This window comes from Palaemon carinicauda, chromosome 26 (assembly GCF_036898095.1).
Source record: "Palaemon carinicauda isolate YSFRI2023 chromosome 26, ASM3689809v2, whole genome shotgun sequence".
Classification (NCBI taxonomy): domain Eukaryota; kingdom Metazoa; phylum Arthropoda; class Malacostraca; order Decapoda; family Palaemonidae; genus Palaemon; species Palaemon carinicauda.
Window position 1 is genome coordinate 73,823,705 of NC_090750.1, and position 25,802 is coordinate 73,849,506.

The 25,802-nt window shown below is 36.1% G+C and overlaps 1 protein-coding gene across 1 annotated transcript in view; it reads right to left on the reverse strand.

Annotated features, from left to right (window-relative positions):
• Nucleotides 1-298: 298 nt before the first annotated feature.
• The window catches only part of LOC137619587 (GAS2-like protein pickled eggs), a 117,987-nt gene continuing 92,483 nt past the window's right edge, over nucleotides 299-25,802 (reverse strand). Inside the window, 4 exon segments of the mRNA XM_068349755.1 lie at nucleotides 299-4,064; nucleotides 15,298-15,485; nucleotides 16,064-16,234; nucleotides 24,236-24,323. Coding sequence (XP_068205856.1) covers nucleotides 3,049-4,064; nucleotides 15,298-15,485; nucleotides 16,064-16,234; nucleotides 24,236-24,323 — 1,463 coding nt within the window. The 3' untranslated portion in view covers nucleotides 299-3,048.

The window sequence follows — 25,802 nt, forward strand, 5'->3', positions numbered from 1 at the left end:
GTAGCCATGGTCCTGTTTTTGGGTAGAGGCTAAATTTTCCACTGTTCTTACCTTCTACTGGTTGACTCGTGTCCTGTTGAAGAGGGATGTTGCCTTTTAAAAATGTCCTCCTTTTTCTTCTATAAATTTGACCTGGTACGGTACTATTTTTTTTTTCCTCTCTCCCAGTATAGGGGTATGTTCATCATTATTATGCGTTTTATTTCGTCACAACAAAAATTAAATGCTACAAAATATAGTATCAATCACTGCTCATATTTTGGCTTATACCTAAGATACAAAAGGCTTAAAATCAATAATGCTTTTCATTTTTTAATAAAAATGTACAGTCACTATACAGATAATAACAACCAGTGTTACATAGTGCTTCCTCAAATGAACAACTCAAAAGAATACACTGTTGGGTAGCATATCGTTACTCAAGATTAAGTTATTTTGATTAAAGATATAATCTGAAAGGTCTTACATGTACCCTGTTCAAGACTTCTTTATCACTATTTACAGTTTAAAAGATTAAATAACCATTACACATGATAAGTCCCTTATCAACACGTTGGTCCCCCAAACATAAAATAGAAAACAAAAATCAAATGGATTAGTAAATTATTTAAATCCTAAAATACTATGAAACAGCAAACTGATGCAGAAAGGATAAAAAAAAATTAAATACTTTTCCCTTAAATACTGTGCCAAAGAATGCGCTCTGTGCTTTAAATGAGTAACAGTATAGTGAGCAAATATCATAAGCATCTTTGCCTCTAGATGGCTCTCAGCCATTACCACTGCCCTGAAGCTTAAGCATTAACAGTGCAGAGTATGTATTGTTATTTCTACAGACAGCTGTTTTAGCACAAAAGAAATTGAATTTCTTGAAAAGTCTGTCTGAGCAATATAATTGAAGCAAATTAAGGTGAACCTAATTTGGTGTCATCCTCCTATTTTATATTAATGTAATGTTTTAAAATTAATTCATTCTTAAGTTTAGAATTTAAACAATGATATTTGGTGCGTAAATTTTCTTTCAACTTTCAAATATTCAACATATTAATAAATTTCAACCTATAAACTACATTTAACAACCACAAATAAACCTGATAAAATTACATATTTGTCCTCTGCATATATCTGTCCTTTTATTAGTATACTGGGGTGCTATTGGTGAAATTTACCTAATTGAATTACTGTACTTCTTGTAAAATATACAGTAACTGCTCAGAATGTATTCAATACGAGGCAGATAACAGAAACTTATATACTGTATCACCGTTCTGTACAGACCATTTGCAGATGTACGATAAAATTCGTATTTACTCTTTATTCAACCAATTTCTGAATTTTACAGTACAAGTATTATTGTATTAGACAATCAATTGGAGCATCTTTTATCATAAAGCTTGTTTCTGAAAAGCCTTATTGTTTTCACACTACTAGAAAGCTACAAAGTTTTCTCACAAAATCAATTACAGTAGCTCACTTGGTATTTGATGAGAATGATTAACATACGAAAAGAATCATAACTAGTAATTGCTGATATTGTGTAAGTCTAGACATAGGATGAACATGTACAGTAATTAAAATATCCTTTCACTTCATGGGTATGCCTTTTACATGGTTTCATTCAATTTTTTTCCAAATATCACTAGATGTGTTCATTAATGAAAAATTGCTTGGTTAAGAGAAAGGGAAATATATTACCTTGGCGGTCTTAAAGCTAAGTCCATCAACACCAAAAAATACATTCCCACCTTATTCTGCACAGAGCAAAGAGCATTCTTATGCCTCTTATGATTTTAAATAAACCTAATTCTTTTGAAGAGTAGCTCAAGACCTTAACTTCAAAGGTAACCACGACACCTAATTTAAAATACCTTTCTGCAGTAAGAATTAGTCAACTTAACACAAGCATAGTAAATATATATTGATGTACAGTATGCAATAATCATAGATTGCTTTCTATCCAGAATGCAAAACACACAGATTTAAGCTCTGTAAACATTACTACAGCACATGTATAGAGTATGTAACTTCTTTACATAGGCAAATCCAAATGTTTACAACTTTATACATTAAATTCACATTTAGTAATAAAAATACAATTATTTTTCATTCATGAAAGGTAAAATAAGATGACCAATTCAAACTGCATTACTGCACTATTATCAAATTGCAAATACTGTAGTTACAACAAATGCCCTTTATACCTAACTTTAGTTTCCAAAGCCACTATTTTGTGAAGAACATAAAATACACCATTTTCGGGTAAATATGAAACTTTATGGTTAACACATTCTTTTATGATCAAGCTCTATGGAGGTTATGCTGTTTACTTATGTAAGTCTTTGAAGAGATAAACTTTTCATTGAAAAAAAAATGCAATTTACAATCTTTTATGTGTTCAAATTCTTTACAAAAATTCTTTTCTACTTGTTTAGTAACCACTGCAGACCTTAGAAGCAGTTAGCATACGACTGCTATACAGAGATATTACAACGCTATAAAAAATTGGAACATCCTGTGGTGAATCTTGAACGTACTATGTCTGAATTAAATGAGTTTGTAAAGCTATGTACCATAGTAATATCAAATTCAATTAACAGCCTAAGTCTTTACATATTTTTGATAAATTTAAAATTTTCTAATCTACAGTCGACTAGTATTCACATGACACAACCGATAGAAAATAGGTAATCATATCGGAATGTATTTATCAATTAAATGGGAAAATAATATAAATTGCACATATCACATGTTCGGTAAGGAGCACCATTCATGTTAGTGTGGTTACTGAGGCACAATGGGTATGGAAATTCTTCCGGACCATTCACATTGGAAAACGCAGAAGTAGCAACAGCAGCCTGCATGATATTAACAGTAAGGAAAATATCAGATGCACTAAGTCTTGCCTTTTATTCTGAATGAACTTAATTAGCCTTGTATTTTACGGTATTACGATACAAGACTGATTACTGTATGCACTATATCAAACAGGTAAACTGCGTAATGCTAAGATTGTTCCACAGCCTTCACTTCACTTCACTTCTTGTACTGCTATATTTCTGTTTGTCGGGGCATGAAGAAGGTTGGCGCTGGGATTCTAGAACCACCACCATCCTTTCTCGGCGTAATTTTTAGAGAACTATTTGCAGTCGTAGAAGTACAGCTGGTGTTTGGTTTGGAATCTAAGCTCTGACTTTCACTGGAAACATGGGCATTCACCCAAGAGTTTGTGTATTCCTGTGCTAACTCTGGTGGTAAGGATTTACCCTCTGCTGCTAAATTCTGAGACACTTTGGCTCTAAGGCTATCATAAATATCTTTGATGCAAAGCAAAGTATTTTCATCAGGTTCTAAGTCTGCTAATTGTTGTAGCAATGGACCTCCACTAGTTGGGGACGTTAAAGTTGAGCCTGGTGCTGATCGTTTAGGAGAGCGGTTTACAGGAGTAACTGGTGCTGAATGGCCAAAGTGTCGCCTTGTAGTGGCAGGAGAAGCTGAAGCAGAGCGTACTGTGCGCGGCGTAGTAGGCGGTTTATAAGTATCTGCAGTTAGGCTTGGTCTTTCTCGTGATGCTCTGCCATTCCAAGTATTCTTTGCTTGCATACTGCCAAAAGAACCTGATGGTCGCCTAGAAGAAGGGCGAAGTGATTGCCTAGAAACACTCTCTCTTCCCAACATCATAAGGCCACCTTCACTAGTGGCACTTCGGCTACGACTGATTCGATTCCCTCTGTCTTCACTATTTCGACGAACTCCAGGACCAGAATTCCAAGCAGGTTTTGAAGGGGATTTTTCCTCTGGCAATGAAGTTTTCTTGGATTTCTTGTTGACCAAAAAAGGGCTTTTAAGAGTGTCTATGAAAGGAATTTTTGATTTTGGGGTATTAGAACTGATATTATTCTGTTTTTGTGATGGTGGAGACCAAGTGTTGGTAGCATCTGTCAAAGGATATGATGGAGTTGTAGTTGTGGGGTTGGTTGGTGACCGTGGAGGAGTATTAACAGAATCCTCGGTTGACATTGAAGATCCTTCAGATGACATTTGTGTCATGGAAGACTCGGGCCGTTCTGAAAAAAGAATGGCATGTAAAGTAACCAACATTTACTTGGTGAAAAGGGAAAAATAATAAGTAAAGCATGATAAATACTGTACAAAATAGAAAATAATTTTGAAGAGATTCACCTTGGTAAAAGAATGTTGCAAGATATAAAATTAAGTACAAAAGCATGTACCCTTTCATTGTTACATATTACTACGTAACTACGCACTACTGAATGTGTAATTCACAGTACTGTACAGTAGTTCCCTAAATCACCAGAAAATGTCCTAACATTGTTATAAGATTTTTGAAAAGATAATTTAAACATGGGTATTTTGTTCATGACTTCGGTTAACTATTAAATACTTCATATTAGAAGACATGCATATACTTTATATGCGAATAAATGTGCATGGGGAAGGTTTAATTTTAATTGTACTAAAATTAAGATTGCTAAAAATTATGCACGAGTCTAATGTACATTCAATTTTTTACTTTATTGCAAATACTTAAATGTTTTTTAAATGTATACAGTAATACACTTTGCCAAAAGGAATTGCTTAGTTACTGGTCCAAAATTTGGAAAAAACTTCATGGAAAGTATTTACTATATATTAGTGCAAAAAATTATCGTCTGAAAAGTTGCAATGAAGATGGATGGGAACTTCATAGTGTACCACAATGGATATGAAGAGCATATTTTAAGGAAGGGTAATTTTTTTATTTTACAGTAGTAGTGCCTCATGGGACTCTCATTTAAGTTAATGTTTGACATAGTATATGTCTGCTTCCTGAAAATAATAAAATTGAATGCAGTTTAGTATCTAGGGGTATTGCAATAGAAAATTCAGTAGTATTTTCACAAAGTAGAATCTTGGACCTGAAGAGTAATGATTTAGGACTATTATTTGATGCTATATTATGATTATTATTGTTGTTATTGAACATTGTAATAAAACATGTGGCCTTGAATACCATAATGTGGAATTTTCAGTGTACAGTAGTCCCACTGGTATTACATGTCTTCTATATGTTAAAAAATATGGAAATAGTTATTTGTTACTCTTTAAATCAATTTTAAAAGTTGTCTTTTAAGTGACATAAATTTACTCTTCAGTAGTATACTGTATGTTATACTCATGTTTGTTGGGCTCCATACTTTTTCTAATCACCTATGTGGTCTTAATAGGAAATACTGATAATTTGATGGATTACAAGGATCTATTTTAGTTTTTATTAGTTTATTCTTCCAAAAACTACTTATTCAAAGATACATGGACGAATATTGTAAATGAACATAAGAAATTAATGAAATTTATATCACTAGCTAGCCATAATGAGTTCTGTTGATATTTTTAATATACAGCATTGAGTAAAAAAAAGTACATTAAAAGCATTTTGCTCTTCAAATTATTATTATAAATTTTTCTGTCATTGATGTTCCCAGGTAACTGAAATGAGGTTAGGCCCAGATAATCATTTATTTAGATAATAATTATCCTTAGTAATAAGATTTTGATCTGGAATTTCTTGTCACTGCATTATAAAATGCATTTCAAATTTCCTTCATGATAATTGGTTGGTCTAGTATCTAATGCAGCAATGTCAAAGTTCCATATATATATTTTTCAGATATATTTTTTTTTTACTGAATAATGAGTAAAATAGCTGTTTAATCATAATGCCCGTGCTATTAATACATTTTCTATTTTTTATCATTGTTGAAGAGTAGAAATTGTTAGAAATAACAGCACAGTGGAAACATGGCAGTTCTAATATGCCAAGAGAACAGGACAAAATAAAAAAAAATGAGAACAGGGTCCTTTATCGAGAGTCCGTTTATCGGGTATGGGAAAGCCTCTACCTGGATTCCTGGGTGCTGTCCAGAGTGAAAGAAGGCTATTAAATCCTTTTCCTTCAATCCTTTCATTATATCGATGGAAAGGCATATCTTATGATTCTTGTGACACAAGAGGTCCTATATTAGATAAACATCTTTAATATTTTATAAAGGATGATTGGTTGTATCTTGTTTGAGATCAGTTTTTGTTGTTTTTATTTTGTAAACTTATTTTTTTGTAATTTTTTTTTTTTTTTTTTAAATAAATTTAAATAGATTCTGGTCAGCATTGATAATGTCTTTAACTTTGTATGACTCTTAAAATTTTAGGTGTGATTCTCGACAGTAAATTTATTTTTGAGAAACGGGTTTGTGTTTTCTTCAATTGCACAAAAAATTGGCTTATTGAGAACGTCTTCTAAGATTTTTGGTGATCAATCTATTCTGAAGAAGTGTTTTAATTCTTTCATTCTACCTTGTTTCGAGTATTGTTCTCCTGTCACGTCTTCAGCTGCAGATTCTCATCTTATGAACATCAGGGGAACTTCCTTGATATAAGCAAATTTTTATTAATAAAATTTACTTTCAATGAGCTCCTGCTCTTTATATCCATGCCCACCTTCCTCCCCACTGACTAGTGATGTAAAGAGGATAGGTGATGTAAAGACGATAGGAATTAGTTTCCATTTTGTCAGAAAAACTAATTTTTCCCATACTAACAAACCTTCCGCTATTTATATTGGATATTACTTCGGCGAAAGCTGGAAGGCAGCCATTGGATTTTAAGTGCGAAGTGGCAACCTTACCTAACCACTAATAGTGGGTAGGTAGCGGGTGGTTGGGGGTTACCCAGACACCTATACCTACTCACGGTTCAATGAACCATGTCATTTTTTACTTTTGGCTGGTAAAGAGCGGATGTCTCCTCTCTCTCTCTTCAGGGCTTGGCCATTTATCACTATTGCTTTACGCTCATTCTTTTCTTTATGGATATGACTTAAGTTTTTACGCAACGCTCCATTCCAGAGTAATGTGGCGGTTTCAGATGTCAATGTTTGTTCTGCGGGTCATTGGAAGGATTCCTTGGCGCTGACAATTCCTCGATGGGGTTTTTTCTTCCCCATCGGAGGGAAGGAATTTTTTTTTTTTTTTTCCCTCAGAGCTTCATGACGACCTCGGGTTGCGAGGCTGGTGGCTGTACCTCTTAGCTGTCAACTAAGTCTACCTCCCGTTCGCCCTTCCTCGTCTTCTACTGATGACAAGTCTTCTCGCCTTCTGCCAATCTCGTTAGTCTTCCAACATTCCACAATTTTTCTCTTTCCCTACAGGCAATGTTTCAGCCTGGGTGTGCAGCTCTGCCTGTTGAGAATTGCGAGATGAAGGACGCTCGTCAACCCACGGCGTGGTCGACAATCGCCGGACTTTCCTTCTGTTTAATGATCGCATGGGCGAGATTCATCACTTCATCTTCCTGATCGGTCAGGATATTGTTCGTCACAATCCAATGACGAGTTCAGAATTAATTCTGTTCAATGATCGCAGGGGCAAGACTCATCACCTCGTCTTCCTGGCAGGTTAGATTGTCGTTTGCGATAACCAAATGTTAGAAACCCGTTAGGGCTTCTTTTGTGACAATCGGAGATCGCTACGATCACAGGATCATAGATTATCGCGATCTCAACGTTCTTCTTCTTGAAGACGAACTTCCGTTTGGTTTGCCTTTTAGGGGATGAATCCGGCAGGATTCCCATTAGGGAAATCCCTTCAGGGACAACATAGAATATAGCCTTGGCTTTTTCTCTAGCAACACTTTATGGTTAACCTTCATTTGAGATATTACTCGTTGAAGGGCAATTGAGGGCTGCTTGGAGGTTCACCTCCAGGTGTAAGATATTCCCCTTCCGAGGAAGAATCTTTACACATCCTTTGCGCATGTTTGCGCTCGTGCTCCAGATCTTGAGTAATACACTCACGGTCACGAGCTCATGACGATCGTGGTCTCCGCTCACGATAGTGCTCACGCTCATGATCGTAAGCTACACGATCGCTAATGAGCTGCTCGTGACTACAATTATGACACTAGTCTTGACTTAACCCTTGAGGACGCTCATGATCACGAGCTAAACACTCGTGATAGCGAGCGAGACACTCACTATCGTGCTCACGCTCATGATCGCGCTCACTATTGTGAGTTACACTCTCAGTCATGAGCGAGATGTTCGTGACCACGATTGTGACACTAGTCTATTATCAATTTTTGAGGATGCTTGCAATCACGAGTTAGACACTCATGATCATGAGTGAGATGCTCATGAACGTGCTCGTGATCACGAGTGTGAGTTACACCGTCACTAGCGAGACTCTTAGTGACCATGATTGCGACATCAGTCTCTAAAACCCTTGAGAACGTTCAAGTGATAACGAGCGAAACACTCACGGGCGCGAATTACTCATGGTCGCGAGCGACTTTCGCGACCATGATTGTGACGCCAGTCTCTACCACGCTTAATAACGTTCACAGGATCGCAAGCGAGATGCTCACGATCACGCTCACGAGCATATGTTACTCCCTCTCATAACTACGAGCACGACGCTCGTAATCGAGATCTCGAGTATCTTGTGGTCGCGATTTGTCGCAATCACGAGTAGTTACATGCTCAAGCACGACACACATGATTGCGATCACGAGCGTCTTGTGGCCACGATCACGAGTTAGACACTTGTGATCACGTCAAAGACGCTTACGACCGCACTCATGCTCACGGTCACGAGCAAGACTCGCAGTGATGATCACGATCGTCTTGTGGTAAAGATCACAAGCTACTCTCTCGTGATCACGAATGAGACACTTGAGATTGGAAGCATGCCGCTCACGATTATGAGTGATGAGCCCATACCCCAGGCTAGACGCTCATGGTCGAGATCTAAAGCTCATATCAAGAGGTATAAGCTCACAATCACAAGATCAACGCTCACGATCACAAACTAGACACTTGCGATCAGAAGCACGAGCAAGACGCTCACGATAACGGGCATAAGCAAGACACAAAATACGAGCTGACACTCATGATTATGAAATAAATTCTCACAATCAAAGCTAAAACTCATGATCATACATTCTCACGATCACATGCTTAGATGCTTATGATCACGATCTAGTCATGCACAATCTCTCGACAATTTCAATTGCAAGCCAGACGCTCACGATCGCGAGCTAGACACTCGCAATCACAATCATGAACTAGATGCTCACACTCACGAGCAAAACGCTCGTGCTTTCGTGTGGGACGCTTGCGCTCCCAAGCAAGACTCGTGCAGGCCTCTAGCGCTCTTAAATGTGACGCTCACACTCTCATACAAGACGCTCATGCTCTTGTGTGAGATGCTCACACTAAAAAGCAAGAAGCTCTCGTGCACAGCGCTCGTGCTCAGGAGCAAAATGCTCTCGCTCCCGTGCAAGACGCTCGCACTCGTGAACAGGACTCGCACCAGGCGTTTCAAGACCTAGAACGAGGCTCTCACGATCATAAGCACAGTCTCAAGCGAAATAATCCCGACCGATTCGGTAAATCTTGGATTTTCCAAATCGATTTGTCAGCTACCAATCGCGGTTGAAAGACGATCCCTGATTGCTTATTAATGGCACCGTTCGCTGTTTTTATGTAAAACAGCTAGTCATTCATTGTCCTACACGATGGTAGCTCATCTTTAAGCTTGCTGGCCATTTTGCTGCATGATGTTCACTAGTCAGAGACAGGTGATCACCATAAGCCTGCTCCATTCTAGGCCTCTAGTTCGACAGCCACTTCCTGAGAGGGAGCTGCTCAAGAAAGCTCTCTCTCCTAGATGGCATAGGTCTTCTCTCCTCACTCTTGAGCTTACTCTACTTTGTTAGACCCTGCAGAGTTGATGGAATTAAAATTTGTTCCTTCTGGGAACCTAAGAATACATCCTTCCTCGGCGATGGGGATAATACGCTAGTGCAAAGCCCAGTGCCTCTCACTCTTTGTGTTCTTGTTTGTGTAACAGAAACAGGGCTTCTCGAGTTCCCAAAGGTTTTCTCGACATTGGCAGAATCAGAGGGATCCGCTTCAAAGTGGCCAGGTTTATGCATTGAATCCGGCACACTCACACTTATTCATCTCCCTTGAACGTACGTGTTTTCTTGTACACTTCATTCATACTACAGGAAGGCTTGCGAACAAATAGCCTCATGAACCAGCTTTCTGCTTTGATTACTACCTTCTCCCCTGTTGTCCTGTTTAGCACTGGGCTGCTCACGAGCCGAGTTTGCATGAATAGGAGCTACGCTAGTTAGACAGTCTCCTAAAGCAAATCGGATGTCTGATGTGATAAGAGAGGCAGATTCTTTGAATCTGTTTTTCTCCTCCTCTAGCGGGAGACACAACCTCTTGAGGTTACCACCATCCTCTCCCTCATAGAGAACGAAATTTAGTGCTGTCCAATCGACACCCATAGCAAATTACTTGCTATGATTCGGGTCAACCCTAGACAGGTGATATGACAGGAATAACAGAGGATATTGAAAATCTATGTTCTCCTAATCTCTGTTGGCCCTTATGCCCTCGGACCTTAGTGGAAATACATTCAACCTCCATCTGCTTCTGTTCCGGGGAAACATCTTTTATCCACACATCATGAAACTCAGGCTTGTTCATGAAGCCAGACGAGGATTTTCTCCTATAAGCAGAGCTCCTCCTTAGGCCGGAGTGGTTGGGAATGAATATATTCTTTTCTCATAAGAGAACCCATCCCACGAGCTTGAAAGAATTGGCTCGTGTCTTTTCACCAAGGAAAGAGAGTCAAGACTTAGTTCCATCTTCCTTTAGGAAATGGTAAGCATTCTTTATCTTCTTCCTCATGATTGGAACATCCAATCTCATAGGGAGACAGGGGACGCCAGAATATAGCCATGCTTTGTCGGTTAGAAGTCTGTTTACTTTTAGTCTCTCCTCATGAGACAAGCTCAACCTTCAAGCCTTGTCATGCGAGCGAAGGTTTTGCGATCAACCAGTTAGCCTCCTATATAGAATCGAGAATAACACTGTCATATCACATAAGGATATCCATAGACTGTGTTAATACCCTGTAGAAACTTCCACAGGTCCGACAAGACTGCATTAGTCCCCGTCGAGTGCGACCTCTTTAGAACTAGCTGGGTCCCAGGTCCCTCGGCACTAGGGATCGCCCTTCTCTTAGTCCTCTACAAGACCTGAGCAAGTAACAGTCCTAGTTAAGGACTGCCTGACGAGAATCTCTCCCAGAAGTTGATTTTGTTCTTCTGGATTTGACGCTTCCTATAATAAAGGAGGGGGAGGCCATATACAGGACCATATGTTCTTAAGACTATAAGAGCACACAAATGATATTGTCTCTTAATCCCCAAATAGGCACCTTCTTTCTTCAGGAAAGTGCCGGGGGAAATGACAGTAATTCGTCGATTTCCCATTCGTGGGAAAACGCTTCTATGTGGTCTTCCTGTCCACAGGTTTGGATTTTATAGGCTCCACCCCTTCTGCAGGAGTATTCCTCCTACAGCTTCTGTTTTAGAGGTCCTCCTTCGGGAAGCGGAATGAATATCAACGGCAAGCAGTGATCTTTATGCTGGACTGCCGTCTCCTGTTAAATTCCTTTTTGCGAGCAATTTTCTTGGGAAAGGAATAGATGGCTTCTCCCCACTTCTGTGCAGACTTAGTCAGACTTGTCTCATTAAGGAACTCGACTAGAGCTTCGGTTTAGCCTCTTCGGCAAGACAGTCTTTCCGAAAAGACAGGTCACATACAGTGGCACGTTTACGGCTCGGGACCACCCATTACGGATGTCCTTTACGACTAGACACTCCTTGGCGAGAGTCAAGTGAAGTCTGCTTTTTTTCCTCTACTCAAGAGTGCTATTCTAGTCATACACTCAAAAATTGCAACGAAGGGAATTATGCTCTTAGGGTTAGGCAACGTGAGATCTTTGCTTGTCCATCAAGCATCTCCTCCAATCGTTGCACTCCATAGAGTTTGAACCTATTACCCATAGCGGGGTAATACAGCCTTCTATGGGATGGGTGGCTCTAAACTGCATATCTTCCCCTGATCCCGAAGACAGGTCTTTCCCAGTGTGACTCGACCAAAAGAGAGATGTACCCTATGGGACTCCCTCAACGTCTCTCGCTCACGGCGAGAAGCTAGGTAACATCCTATTTTGTTACGGGCAGCTTAAACCTCAGGTTCAAGCCCTCCAACTGGGAATCTGCCACTTTGTATTTAAGGCTGTAACACAGGTACTGTAATTACTGGACATACCTCGAGGAGGGTGATTACCTAGCCCCAAGGGTATATAGTACACTGGGTCAGATACTCGTCATTGTTTTTCTTTTTCATGCCAGTGATTATATTGAGGCCATAACCTCAGTAAAACAATGAAGGAGTTCGTTCCTTAGGTTCACCATGCCTCACAAACCCTAGGAAGGTCAGAGGAGGTTGTAAGGGTCTCGTCCGTGACGGGGATGCAAGCCCTATACTAGACACGGAATCCCTCTCCTCCTCCTCAAAGAGATGATCTAGAGCTCAGAACATTTTAGGGCAGAATCCGTCCATAACATTTTCAAGCAGCTCCTTTGGGACACAAACTGTGCCATTGGTAGGGTGGATCCGTGTCTAAGCTTCACCTCACCCTACTACAAGACGTGACCCACAGAAGACCCAGTACGTTTTCACCACCACTACTGTGGTGGTGACACAATAAGTGGTTTAATAATACGTAGGGCTCCTTATTAGACAAGTACCACAAGGTTGAAGGCATTGACTACCCGGGTAAGACTGGGATGAAGGAAAGTATGCCTGGCTCTTTTACTTTCATCATCTTCCCCTCCTTTAAGGAACAGTGCCATGGGTCCCTTTACAAAGCTGGCTTCAACCTCTGCGCGTAATAAGGAGTTCCCTTGTGTAACCAAGTATGTTTTTCATATACTCATACACGTCCCCAACACCACCTGCGAGGTAGACCTTAGGAAAAGTCTTTATGTGTAGGGCTCCTATTTTAACCAGAAGCATCTTCATAACTAGACATTCTTATGATATCTTTCACAACTACTTTAGTTGCTCAGGCCGCTATCATACTCGCTAGTATTGATATGCGAGCTGCACTGCAAGGTTTCCCTCGATTACAGTCCAATACTGTAATAGGGACCCAAGTCAATGACTAGGCCAGTAGTTGGACTTCCCACCCTCCTAAGAGTGATTCATCCAATATAAATAGTGGAAGGTTTGTTAGTATGGGAACAAATGATAAATTTGGAGATAATTTGTATTTTTCACTAATTAATACAAACCTGTAGCTATTTATATAAATTGGCACACCATCACCTGTCCCCCAGTAAGTCCTGCGTGCATGCAAAAAATGACGTGGTTCAATGAACCGAGAGTAGATATAGGTGGCAGGGTACCCCCCACCCACCCACCCTCTAACTACCCACTATTAGTGGTTAATTAGGGTTGCCACCTCGCACTTGAAATGTAATGGTTGCCTTACAGCTTTCACCAAAGTAATATCCAATATAAATAGCTAGAGGTTTGTATTAGTTAAGGAAAAATACAAATTATTACCGAATCTGTCATATTGTCTTAATACTATACAAGAAGCCTATGCCTATCGGCAGGATAGAAAATGGGATATTTTTCAGCGTTTCGAGGTAAATGTCGATAAAGCAAGCTTTGAGAGAAAACCAATATGAACATCAAGTATAGAAATAGCATTTTATTCAAATTATTTTTTTCCTCTACATATCCTTATAAATATTAGGAAGCTGACTCGTTAAACATTACAGTAAAATAAGGGATAAATCCATAAACTGCATTGTAAGGGTTTGAATTTAAATCTGCTTGAAAGATATTCTTGATGGAAATAGACCTCCTAAGAAAAATAACCTCTAGGTGTAGTACTTGTTATGAATGTAACAATGAAAGAGTATCGAGTAACATTATTAAAATTATTGCTCAAATTTCAAATACGTTTGGAAATAGGGAAAATTTGATGTTAGTTTAGAGAACTTTACAAGTACAGTACTTAATAATTATTTAGCATTACATGAAGTGGAGAAAGTTTTTTAAAGTTACAAATTATATTTTTTTTTCTTTTTTGGTTCATTTAAAATTTCAAAAGCGAGGGCACGGCTCCATTCCAAGCATCTCCATTTTCATGCAATAGACTCCATATGTATACATACTTCATACACCTGGTGTTAAGTTTCCTTTCTATCCATGAGTTGGGTTACGATATGCAGATTGGATAAAAATGGGACACAACAAGATTAGTTGTCAAAATCTTCCAGTATTTCACTACTTTCCTTTCATTTTATTTGTGTAAAAATTGGACACCTGATATATGATTACTCTAATTGTATCCAGTTACAATTTCACTGATGCTAAACCCAATCCTTAACCACAAAATTATCTTGAAAATTTTAAAAAAAGTTGCTAATACTGTACTGTACTACCTTCTGTAAAGAAAACTATCTTAACCTGTCATTCTACATCTAAAATGCTTCAAGGAGTAGGTCACATTAAAAATAGACTACTATTCTTGAGGTAAATAATAAAAACTCAACTTATCAGATCTTTTAGCAACAATATTATGCTCTTATCATCAATAGAAAATAAAAGAAATAACTTTTATCTGAAAGAAAAAAACTATACATTTCATGAGTTCCTAAAAATCTAGTTAGTGGGGTTTTAAATAAATGCTGGTGACAAAAGGAATTGCTCCAACAATCATGATATACTTAAGCATTAGCAACTATGGAATAAACTGGAAACTGGTACTGGATAAAAGGAGATTTCTGACGGATTCTCTAGACATGTTCTATCATTCTTAAAACACTATTTCATTTGCCAATGCTGTATCACTTACACTTGAAAGAAAAATTTATTCATAGTTAGAGATCTTGAAGATATTCCCGAGGTGAACTGGCTAACCAACAGGTTGCATTCTGAGACATAAGTCAGTTGTCAGAAGACTTATTTTGCTCCTTCATTATGCCAACTTGGAGTTGTGATGATAAATCATATGTTTATGAGCTAAATTGTCTTCCAATTACTACTCTTGGATATTCCATCAAAGATTGGAAGTTATGAAAAATAATTTTTTTAACTGTTAATAACTTAAAATTAAACCTTAAATGAAATGAGACAGTAAAATTAAAGATAAAACTATTTTCATCCAAACATTACTAAAAATTAAACCTTAAATGAAATGAGACAGTAAAATTAAAGATAAAACTATTTTCATCCATGACTTGTATGGATCTAATTTCTAAAGCAGAACAAAACTAACTACATTAATAATGTATTAATATTTGTTTACAGTATCCTCAATTCTGGCATCTAAAAGATAATTTAATAAATCTGCTCACCTAAAATATCTGATGAGTCAACATCTAGTCCATTCTTTGCAAGGGTAGGCTTCCTTGTCCTGGGTAGTGTACGAGGAGCAGTGTTGCCCTGGCTCTTGTACCCTTCATCACTAACTTCAGAAGAATCATCACGCCAAGCTGTTTGTTCATCTTTCAGGCTTGATGGGCCCCATTTACCATTAACGAACCTATAATTAGTTAATTTAGACATTTTTGTACAATTTCTATATTGCAGTTGAAAAATTGTGAAGCATCTTGCTGTTCCGACAGTTTTAAAAGCCCTTTTGTCTGTAAAACACCCAATTTTTTTTAAACTGTTTGTAAAAATTAAACTAGCATTGGTAATAACCCATACATGTACCTAATAACTTCTGGTAAACTAATTTATATATTTCAAGGAATATAAAACCAAATAAAACATGTATTGCAGCAATAGAACTAATAATGAAAAGAAGCATATTTTGATGAAAGAATAAAAATAATACCAAGTAAATCCCAAAAATGAGCCATGAAGATAATTGTAATTACTTGATAGCAAATTTAGATTAAAAGACAAATAACTATAATGTAAGAGTTGGCAAAAATCCAAGTAAAAACAAAAAATACAGTACCATACACATTAAATTAACTTGATATCAGCAAGAATGTAAAGATAATTCATCAGGGAAATAAATGCAAATGAACTCCAGTATTGTACATAAAGTACATACAATACTGTACATTACATGTACTGTACTGTATTTGCTTTCCATGAAATGCCACTGACCTTCCTGATCCTGCACGTGAGAATCCAGAAGAGTCTCTTGCAGCTGGCGACTGTGATCTCTGTCGCAATGTTGATCCTCTCCCCTCAAGAGAATCTCGGCGCACTCCACGGCCACTAGCACTAGATCTGCGACGAGGGGATGGGGAAGAAGGTACAAATCCTTCGTCACACCTGAAACATATTAATTTCATAACGTCTAGCAAAGAAATTCCAGTCAAGACAATAATCACATTTTTAATATGTAACTCACTAGATTTTGTATTGAATCTGCATAAGAAAGGCTAAAATTTCAGAAAATCATGAAATCTTGGGTACAGTATAAAGCCATGCAAAATCATATATATAATAATCCTTCTCTAAGAAAGAAAAATCTGAATGATTAGGTTAATTAAAGGAGAAATACATTTTTCACTAGTCAGTTATAAGAAAATCACCTAATTGTCAAAATGGCCAATTCAAAATATATTAGAGAACAAACCACCCCAGCAAAGTTAATTATGGAAAAGCCTTAATTAAAAAAAAAAAAAATGGATTTGCCTGTGTTTTATATAACAGTTGTGCCCTGCAGTAAATCAAAGTACACTGAAAAATCATCAAGTGCTGCTCTTAGCAACAAACATTTTGTCCAATCTCATAACAATGCTAGACAATGAACACGGTATTATACTTCAATATGTGTAGATGCCTTTTAAAATTTACATTTCATTCAACATTACTAACAGCATACACGAAAAGCCACCACACAATATCAATGACATAACAAAAACAAATGTACAATACAAAAAAAAGAAAAAAGAAACAAATGGACAGAAAATTATAAAGTAACTTATTAGATAAATAATCAGAATCACAAAAATGGGGTATACAGCACACAACCATTTGTATATTGGTAATAAGTATCCTATTTAGGTAAAATTTATGTTTTACATCCAAACTTAAGCACTGTAAATGCCTGTAAAGTTCTTATATGATACAAATGTATATGCTGCAATAATATGCATATGGATCAAAATCAAATAGTAAGGGACTCAACATTAAATCCATAAGCAGCCTGTTAACTAGGAATTATCTTGATAATGGGGATATTACAATAGTATGCAAACATTCAACATACAAAGCAGAAGCTTGTGTCATTAGCAGAAGTAGACTTGCAATCTAAATTCCATTTGCATGGTAAGACTACTACTAAGAATATTTTTCATCCAATGGAAACAGAAATCTGTGTTTGCAGATCCTGTTATTTCATAACCTTCAAAATAAAAATTAAAAGTTTGCAATAATTAGGAGTGGTAGTAACATAATGATTAAAAAACTTAAAAGAATGCATTATCATTCTAATTGCATTTTTAAGGAGTCATACATAATCATGGGTTTATAAATAAGGTCATAAAAGTAACAATTGCAACCCTGCCCAGCTAATAAATAAATTCTAATATTCAAAGTTAAAATTAAAATATAAATTCGTAAGATTACTCAGTTAAAAAACAAACTTTACATTGTAAAATTATTTGATTAAAATATAACGGGGAGCTTATATAACGTATGTTCGTAAAAAGGTACTTTTTTTGTGAAATTCACGATTTCACTGCTATTGTTATAAAAAATGCCATCATTAAAATTAAGGATCTTACTATACCGGTTAAAATCACTAAATTATTCTTAAACACATTATCAGCCAAAATTTTCATTACTGTACATTTAAAGAACTACATACAGCAATGAAACAGCTATGCTAACTATAATGAATCTCTTGAAAATAACATCTGGCCATATTTTAGATGACATAACTAAGGGCAAAGGAACAAGACATTCCTTCTCTTGATGGTTATCAAATGCAGCTATCCACATAGCTTCATTTTCCAAAACTGCATTTTGCCACGTAAACACATCAATATACCCAGAACGGCACTCTTCCGAAATGTACACTTTGTCATGTAACAAGTGAAAATTTATGAGTTGTAGGCAAATTTACATAAAAGTGTGCTAAATAGCAACTGGAAATTTATCACTAGTATCTTTAAATTTAGCATAAAAGTACTTCTAAAATTATCTTAAGAGAAAATTATTAGGTGCTGTAACTTGGAAATAGTACAACATATTACTTGCTGCATCACAAAAATTATAAAAAGTAACCAAAAGTTAATAAGTCCTACAGCTCTACTAGACAGTTCTGACAACCTGACTTTTGATAGTTCTACAGGAAATTAATATCATTCGTGTACATCATCTGTAAAACTTAATTAAAGCATAACTAATTCTGTAACTTGGGTTTTATAAACGATGAAAACACTATACAGTACCAATAAAACTGTAATTGATCACTAGTTGCAGTATTAATAGAAAAAAACCTAATACCTTACCCTTTTCCTCTACTGTACTGTTAAATGCTCCCCCCCAAAAAAAAAAAAAAATATCAGTAGCTTCTTAAGCAAGATTACATAACTTTTCAAATATCTTCATTTCTCTCTGTAAACAAATATTTAATATAAAAAAACATCTATACTAACATAAATAAAAACTATAACATTGAAAAACTCATTTCGGGAGGTTTAAACTTATTGTACATGTCGCTACTATTCCACTAACAATCGCTAGCACTAATTTTCTAGTTCTAAATGCCTGTAAATTGGTCCACATTAAAACCCAGCAGTTCCTAACGTGCTCTGTTTCTTTCTTATACAGTATAAGTCCTCTTATCAGTCCTGCAGAAGAAAACTGATGCCAGATTTATCCCTCTCTCAAAAACCAACTCAAAGTAAATTTAATACTAATTTTAATTTCTTAAGCAAATACATAAGACCCTGTACATCATAACAAGATGTAGCCAAAGTAATGATATCAAATGGGTATGAAAGACCATAATTTAAGCACATTCACACAGGCTGCAAATCATTGACCATTACATGAACAAATAAAATTAATGCAAATGCTATTACGACATTGCAGTATTGCCACGATATACCATTGCTAACTTAAAGACAGCAGTCAATTTACATAAACAAGCAAAAGGTCTCTTAACGACACTTACAAAAATGTAAAGCATCATCATAATCACAGAAACAAAATGCTATGAATCAGCAAAAATGCATTACGAATCACAGAGCAACCACATTTTTATGCCACAATTTTATGAATTTCTGCTTATGAGAAGAGATAGGGCATCCAGTGCTAGACCTTGCTATAGCAGCAACCAAGGCTATTCTAACCTTCAATGTAGGGAGACTTCCAGTAGTTGTGATGACTGGTCACTGGTTACCAAGTGTTAAGCTCACTCAATGTGTAGCTATAGAGAGCAAGCTCCAGGATTCCAGAAATTTCCATCAGTTGGCTTCCTCCTCCACTTTCCCACCCACCCCAAGAAGTGTAATGGATTCACTTTAAATTCAATTGTATCACACTCATATTGCAATCTAACCTTCTTCTTATAGTGCTATTCAAGTGAAATATTGTATTTATAAAATAAAGGTGGGCACTGAAATCTGGCTCTCCTGGTTAGAATTGCACAACCTTGAAGCAAGCAACGGATTAATAAATGTACTGTAATGTCATGCATAGCAAAGAATAGGAGTCACTGATTTTGAACCTCCAATTCCATCAATAGAAAAAGTCTACTTTGGTGTATTGCAGAACTTTCATATTTTCTATCAAATATTCCATTTACCACTCTTGGTTAACCTTTTCACTATGGACTGAAGCACCAATTTATTCGATAGTTTTAAAATTATCATCATCACTATTTGTTAAGAATTTTCACTGTCAATTATATTGCTTATTTTTCACTGATGTACTATAAATTCAAAATTATACTTAAATAAAAAGTATCTCTTACTAATCACTTATAGATACCAATAATAGATCACAGTACTTCTATTTGGCTCTATATCTTCCCAGAAACATTTATTAATCTATTCCCTTAATCCTCCAGACCTGCTATCAGTATCCGAGTACTGTTCATTTCTTAGCACGTTATTCATATGATCTTCATTAAAACAATTATCTTGTTTTGCTCTTTCATTTCCATTCTTCATCCTACCTGAGTTATGTTTCAAACTCATGTTTTGAGGTATCTTTTTTGGAATTAGATGTTTTTCAGGTAGATCTTTTCCTTTATGAGGTAATCTGTTATAGTTATTTGGATGTTTGACAGGAGATGTGGAGTTTGTAGAAACAGGAATTTTGGATTTTGGAGATTTATCCTTTTGTTGAAAAGGAGTCTCAGGTTCTGTGTTGGAATGTTTACTTTTATAAGTGGAGCCAAGCTTTGATGTCTTTCCTTGTGATGAATCTTGTGTTTTCCCAATACCATTAGGAACTCTCTTGGGGGAACTTAACTCTGATAATCTTTTGGATGATGGTGAAATAATTTTGTTTGCATTACCATGTTCTTTAAAAGTTGAAACATTTGAAAATCTCTCACTTTTGGCATTTTGTAAAGTGTTAACAGAGCTGCTACTATCTGAATTTTGAATTTGAGACCCGATAGCATTTTTAGTCTTTAATGCTGCCATCTTAGATTCTTGACTGCCATTTTGTGTAGAAATTTGAGTTGGGACAGCATTAATTGGGAGTGCTGGTTCAAGTTCTTCAGTAATGAGAGAAGCCTGATGGATATGTACTGAAATTTTGGATTTTCCCGAAGTACAAGCCGCTGACTTTCTCCGAGGAGATGACAAATCAGGTGATGATTTCAAAGACTTTTCTGGGTTATCAGATTTCAACATGGAACCAGAATAATCCTTTGAATTTTGAAGTAGTTCTGAATTTTTCTGTTTAGATGATGCAATTTGCTGAGGAGATTCACTGATAAGATCTTCTCTTTTGTAAGCAGGTAAAGAAGATACGTCCGCATGTGCTGTATTTTTCCTTGAAGAAGTTTCATCCTTAGGGCTACTTGTCTTACTTGAAGTCAATGATAATGATGATTTAGCCTTGATTAGTTTTTTAGGACTTCCTTGCATGGGAGATGTAACTTTGGAGAAATCTAACTTTCTATCTCCACTCAACACAGGTGACTTGACACTACTTTTCTGAGCCACAGTTTTCCCTAGATCTCTAGTTGACAATGATTTGCGCCTATGCTGCACTGTTAGGGAATTATCAGTGTTAGCAGATGTAGTTTCAGCTTCTATTCTGGCTAGAGAAGCAAGAACTTGCTTTTCAACTTCTGAATGTGATAAAAAGTTACCCCTTACACCACTTGAAGACCTTTTTTCACCTAAAGGCATAACTTCAACAGTGAATTCTGTTTTTGGAGGTATTTTTGCCCCAATATTTGGATCAAGAGACCCTTTCCTAGATTTTAAACCTTCTTCTATCATGCGCCTTCCTTCCCTCAGAGCTTCTTGTTGTGTCAGACGAACTGTTGTTGTTTGTACAGACAGTGTGTGACCATTGGCTGTTTTTTTGCTAGTAAATAGAATAAGAAAATAAATACAACATACCATTCGGCCTAAGAACCAGCAAAGCCACTAAGTATGTAGAGCACACAAATGAATACTGTAATTAAGTAATATGTTGTAGTACTGTATAGTAATATGAAATATACTAATCTAGTTAATGAACTCTGAAAAATGAAGATTAAGATTTAGTTTTTACAACAAAGGCTAAGAAAAAAATATCAAATTTACAATTGTTGAATGAACACATTCTTGCAAGAAGTTCATTTGGTACACAATTTATAAGATACAATTGCCAATATCACAGATACTCATATAAACTGTGATTACATAAAACAATCAAAAGCTGATTCCACACAATAACAAGACTCCTCCAGTGTCCAACATAGAAGGTAATATTTCAATAACATTAAACAAAGTAGAGACAGTTGTAAGTTATAAAATCTTGACAGGATCTGTTGGCTGTCAAGAAAGGATGAGGGTACCTTATACTTCACCATCTGTCCACCCTACGTAGAAAGTTTGGATAATATCAAGGGATGTATCATTCCTTTAATTGTTAAACAAGGAATACAAAATCCCACTACATCGCTGTTTTATTCAGAGAACACTTTAAACTTGTGTACACTGAAAGCACAAATTTTGTTTATGACTAAATGAAGACTTTTACATAAAACAATTATTTTAGAAGCTGCTGCATTGTGGCATACCTGCATGGCTAATAAACACTTATCAATCTACAATTTATGATAACTTTAATGGGAACCAAAATAAGATTTTAAACAAAACGACAGCAAAAATCATGCAAAGCTTTGCAATCTTAAAATATCACAGGAAAAGTGCACCATAAGCATAGCCTTGGCATTTCAAGTGCTTGAGGCAAGCAAATTTCCTTTACTCACAGAAGCACAGATGATAGCAAGCTTTTTCTCGAGTCTCTCCTAATTTTCGATAGACTGCAATGGTAAAATTTGCAACAATAATGCTAGAGGCTATTTTATTTTGTGTACAAGAGAATTTACTAGATTCTACAGCGGTTGCTAAAACTTTTACAGTTGCAGCTTGAGAATTAAAGTCTTGTTAAGCAATGCTGTACCTAACCTTTAATACAGTAGTAAGCAATTTTTTATCTATCCTTGAATAGTGCAAGATGCTGTGAAAGAGGAATATACATTTTTCTTTTGAGAACTACAGTATGATGAGTCTATCTATGAATAGAGCACCATATTCCAATGATCCTGGAAATATTTCTGAGAGAAATCTACATACAGTACATAATTTTCTTTTTTCCATTAAGAAAAAAGGACGCAAATTGCAGATAAGGGCTACAATTTCCTAATAACGAAGGGAAGGGGAAATGTCAGACTAAAAACAGAGGTAAATGGAAGATGAAGATCCGTCAAAGTGTAAATACAAACATTAGTTGTTTTTTCTCAGCAAATATCGTCTAGTTTTTGTTGACTTTTGGAAACATACATTGCGTTATCGAAACCTATCTCCACAAATGCAATAAAACAACAGTTGAATGAGTAGTACAGTAGAAAACTGTACTGTAGTTTACAAACAAATAAAAAAAGTCTATCCTCAAGGAACCATGGTTGCACAGAATGCTCTTGCATCAGAAAAAAGTATAATAATGGCAATTGTGATAATAATAATGAAATATGTATGACAATACTGATGAAATGAATGGACCTCTTAGTGGCAACAGCAATGCAAGAAACATTCTCCAATCATCATACCACTTTTAGGTGCGACAATAATGCATGTGAAAAGCAACATTCATCAACTGCATTTATTACAAGGAACTTATTGCATTACATGGTGATTGTTTAGTAATTGATAACCTCAAACGGTAGGCTACAATATCATCCTGTAGCTCAAAGCACTTTAAAGTAAAAATGGCACAAGGAAATTAGCAAAAAAAAATATCTTGCACTGAAAAACAAAAGGAATTTTAGTGTGATTTAATTAAAGTACAGTAACTTTTCATAGTTTAAGATGTATTCTCTAAGTTAATTTTGATTGCTAAAATTTCTATTTCAATTAAAAATAATTGTCTGCAGCAAAAAAAGTGCAACAAAAGCCTATCCGGAGTAGGCAATAGAGTTCAAAATTTAAGTGACTTTTAAAGATTGTGTAAGGAAGCGACATTACAGCACTACTGTAAAGGCCTACATCGACAGAGCTACAAATTTGAGACATACCACAATACTACGAAATACCGTAAAGCGCTTTGATAAATGAAACCCTCTGCCAAAAAGTAAAGTTTCATTTTTTTATCATACCGTATCCCTCTAAATGAATTGGATGAAATAATGAGTGAAAGAAACGGGCAATAGGGACCTGCCACAGCGATGACTCAAACGTCAGGCACTAATGAAGAAAATGTAATAATTAGCCAGCCATTCTTTTTCAAATCGCAACCAAAAGCAGAAGATAGAGCAGATTTTAGTAAGATGCTTCAATTTTCTTTTCTGGAAAGTAAATCCAACATAAATGACACCAAAGTCAATGAATATTGACTGAACACCTTTGAGTCTCAATCACACGAGACCACCATTTTGAGTGACATTCCACTCAGTCCTTAAGTTACGCAATTCAAAACGTGTAGACAAAACTAAGACAACACCTGAAAAGATTAGCAACTCTGAAACTTTGCCATGTCAAACTCACTTGGAAGTTAATGGAAAACTTCGAATAAACCAGATTAATCGTATAAGCATCAAGCAAAAAGCCGTGGAATTCAGTGGGTTTTTTTCCTTATGGTACATACCTGTCATATGTAACATTCATGAGTTGTCTTTCCTGACCGGAATTGGAGGTTTTGAAGCCAACACGGGATCCCAAAGCTACTCTGTGCCCTGAAAAAAAAATAATGTTTATATTGGTTACAACTCAAAGAAAAATCAAAAGAGGAAAATAATAATACAATTCTTGTGATGGAATTAAACCATGAAAGTATCTTACAATTATCGAATTGAAAATAAAAATAAATGACAGTATATGTAATTGACAAAACAAATCACCATTTTTCGAAATATTACAAAAATCACGGGTTCTATTTGCGAGCTTTGAAAATAAATATAACAGTGCAGTTATATTTATCAAGAACACAAATCAAGATGGTTAAAAGCCTTTATAAAATAACGGCAGCAAATAATTTCGCAATAAAATTAACAACACTATTAATTCCCTTTCAAAGGCCAGATTGCTCTGGTGAAATCGTTAGCTAACATACAATGTTAAATGTCGAGTTGATTATCATTCATAAAAACTTTAAGAGCGGAACATAATGAGTGCCCCAAGGGCTGTAAAACTAAACACTTTGGAAATTAATGTGCTAAAATATTTTTCGACCACCACCTACAGTCCTTCCACAGTGGTCCTACTGTATATCCTTCTGCACAAATAAGAATGTATTCAGTCCACGACATTATTAAAGATTAAAACTAACTCCGCTTTTTATGGCGATAAAACAAAAGTATCTTAATACAGGAACCAAGTAATTAACTGTGACCTACAATTCTCTCCGATAACAAAAGGAATTTGAATGACAAGCCTTGGTTGCCGTTACAGTGGTGGGGATCAACAATGTTTATTTCTATCCGAATAAACTTTCTGGAATTTCTCTCTCAAAATGGCAATCACTGTTCAAGATAACTTAATATCCTTAAAAAAAAATGCAAATACAGAACAGATTCTTTACAACAGCTCATGGCAAATATGAATTAAATTCCACAAAACTGAGACATTTAGATGTTTCATGAGTTTTTCAAGAAAGGGGAAAGGTTCCGTTGAGTTCTCGGTAATAATAACCGAAGAATTCTAGCTAAAACCAAATCGTAAAGACGTCAAATTGATTCGATCTATAAATATATTCAAGATTATAAATAAAAGGAAGAGACAACTCGACCTTCATTTATTTCCGCTCAAATCATTATATATAATCACAGATGTAATTATAAGTCAGCAAAGGTCTGTTTGAAGCTGGTGGCTACTGGCGCTGTAATTACTAACATTGCACCGATGGGAGGGGAAACCTGTTTTACATCTTCATTCTGAGAAAACGTTATTCAGTAGCGATTTTTTTTTTTTTTTTTGCGCCGAGTTTTGTTAAGAGGGAAATTAATAATTAACAAAGACTAATTAATACAATTAGACTAACCATGACTTTACTTGCTTGTTAGATTGCTTTGCCTTATGTAATGCACGGGCTCTTGTGTTAGCAGCCCATAAAACCATGACTGAAATTTCTATGTATCGTACTATTAAAAATACATACAATAACCCCCTAAGTATAATGAACCCAATACTGTACTATCGAACTGAAATTCAAAAGA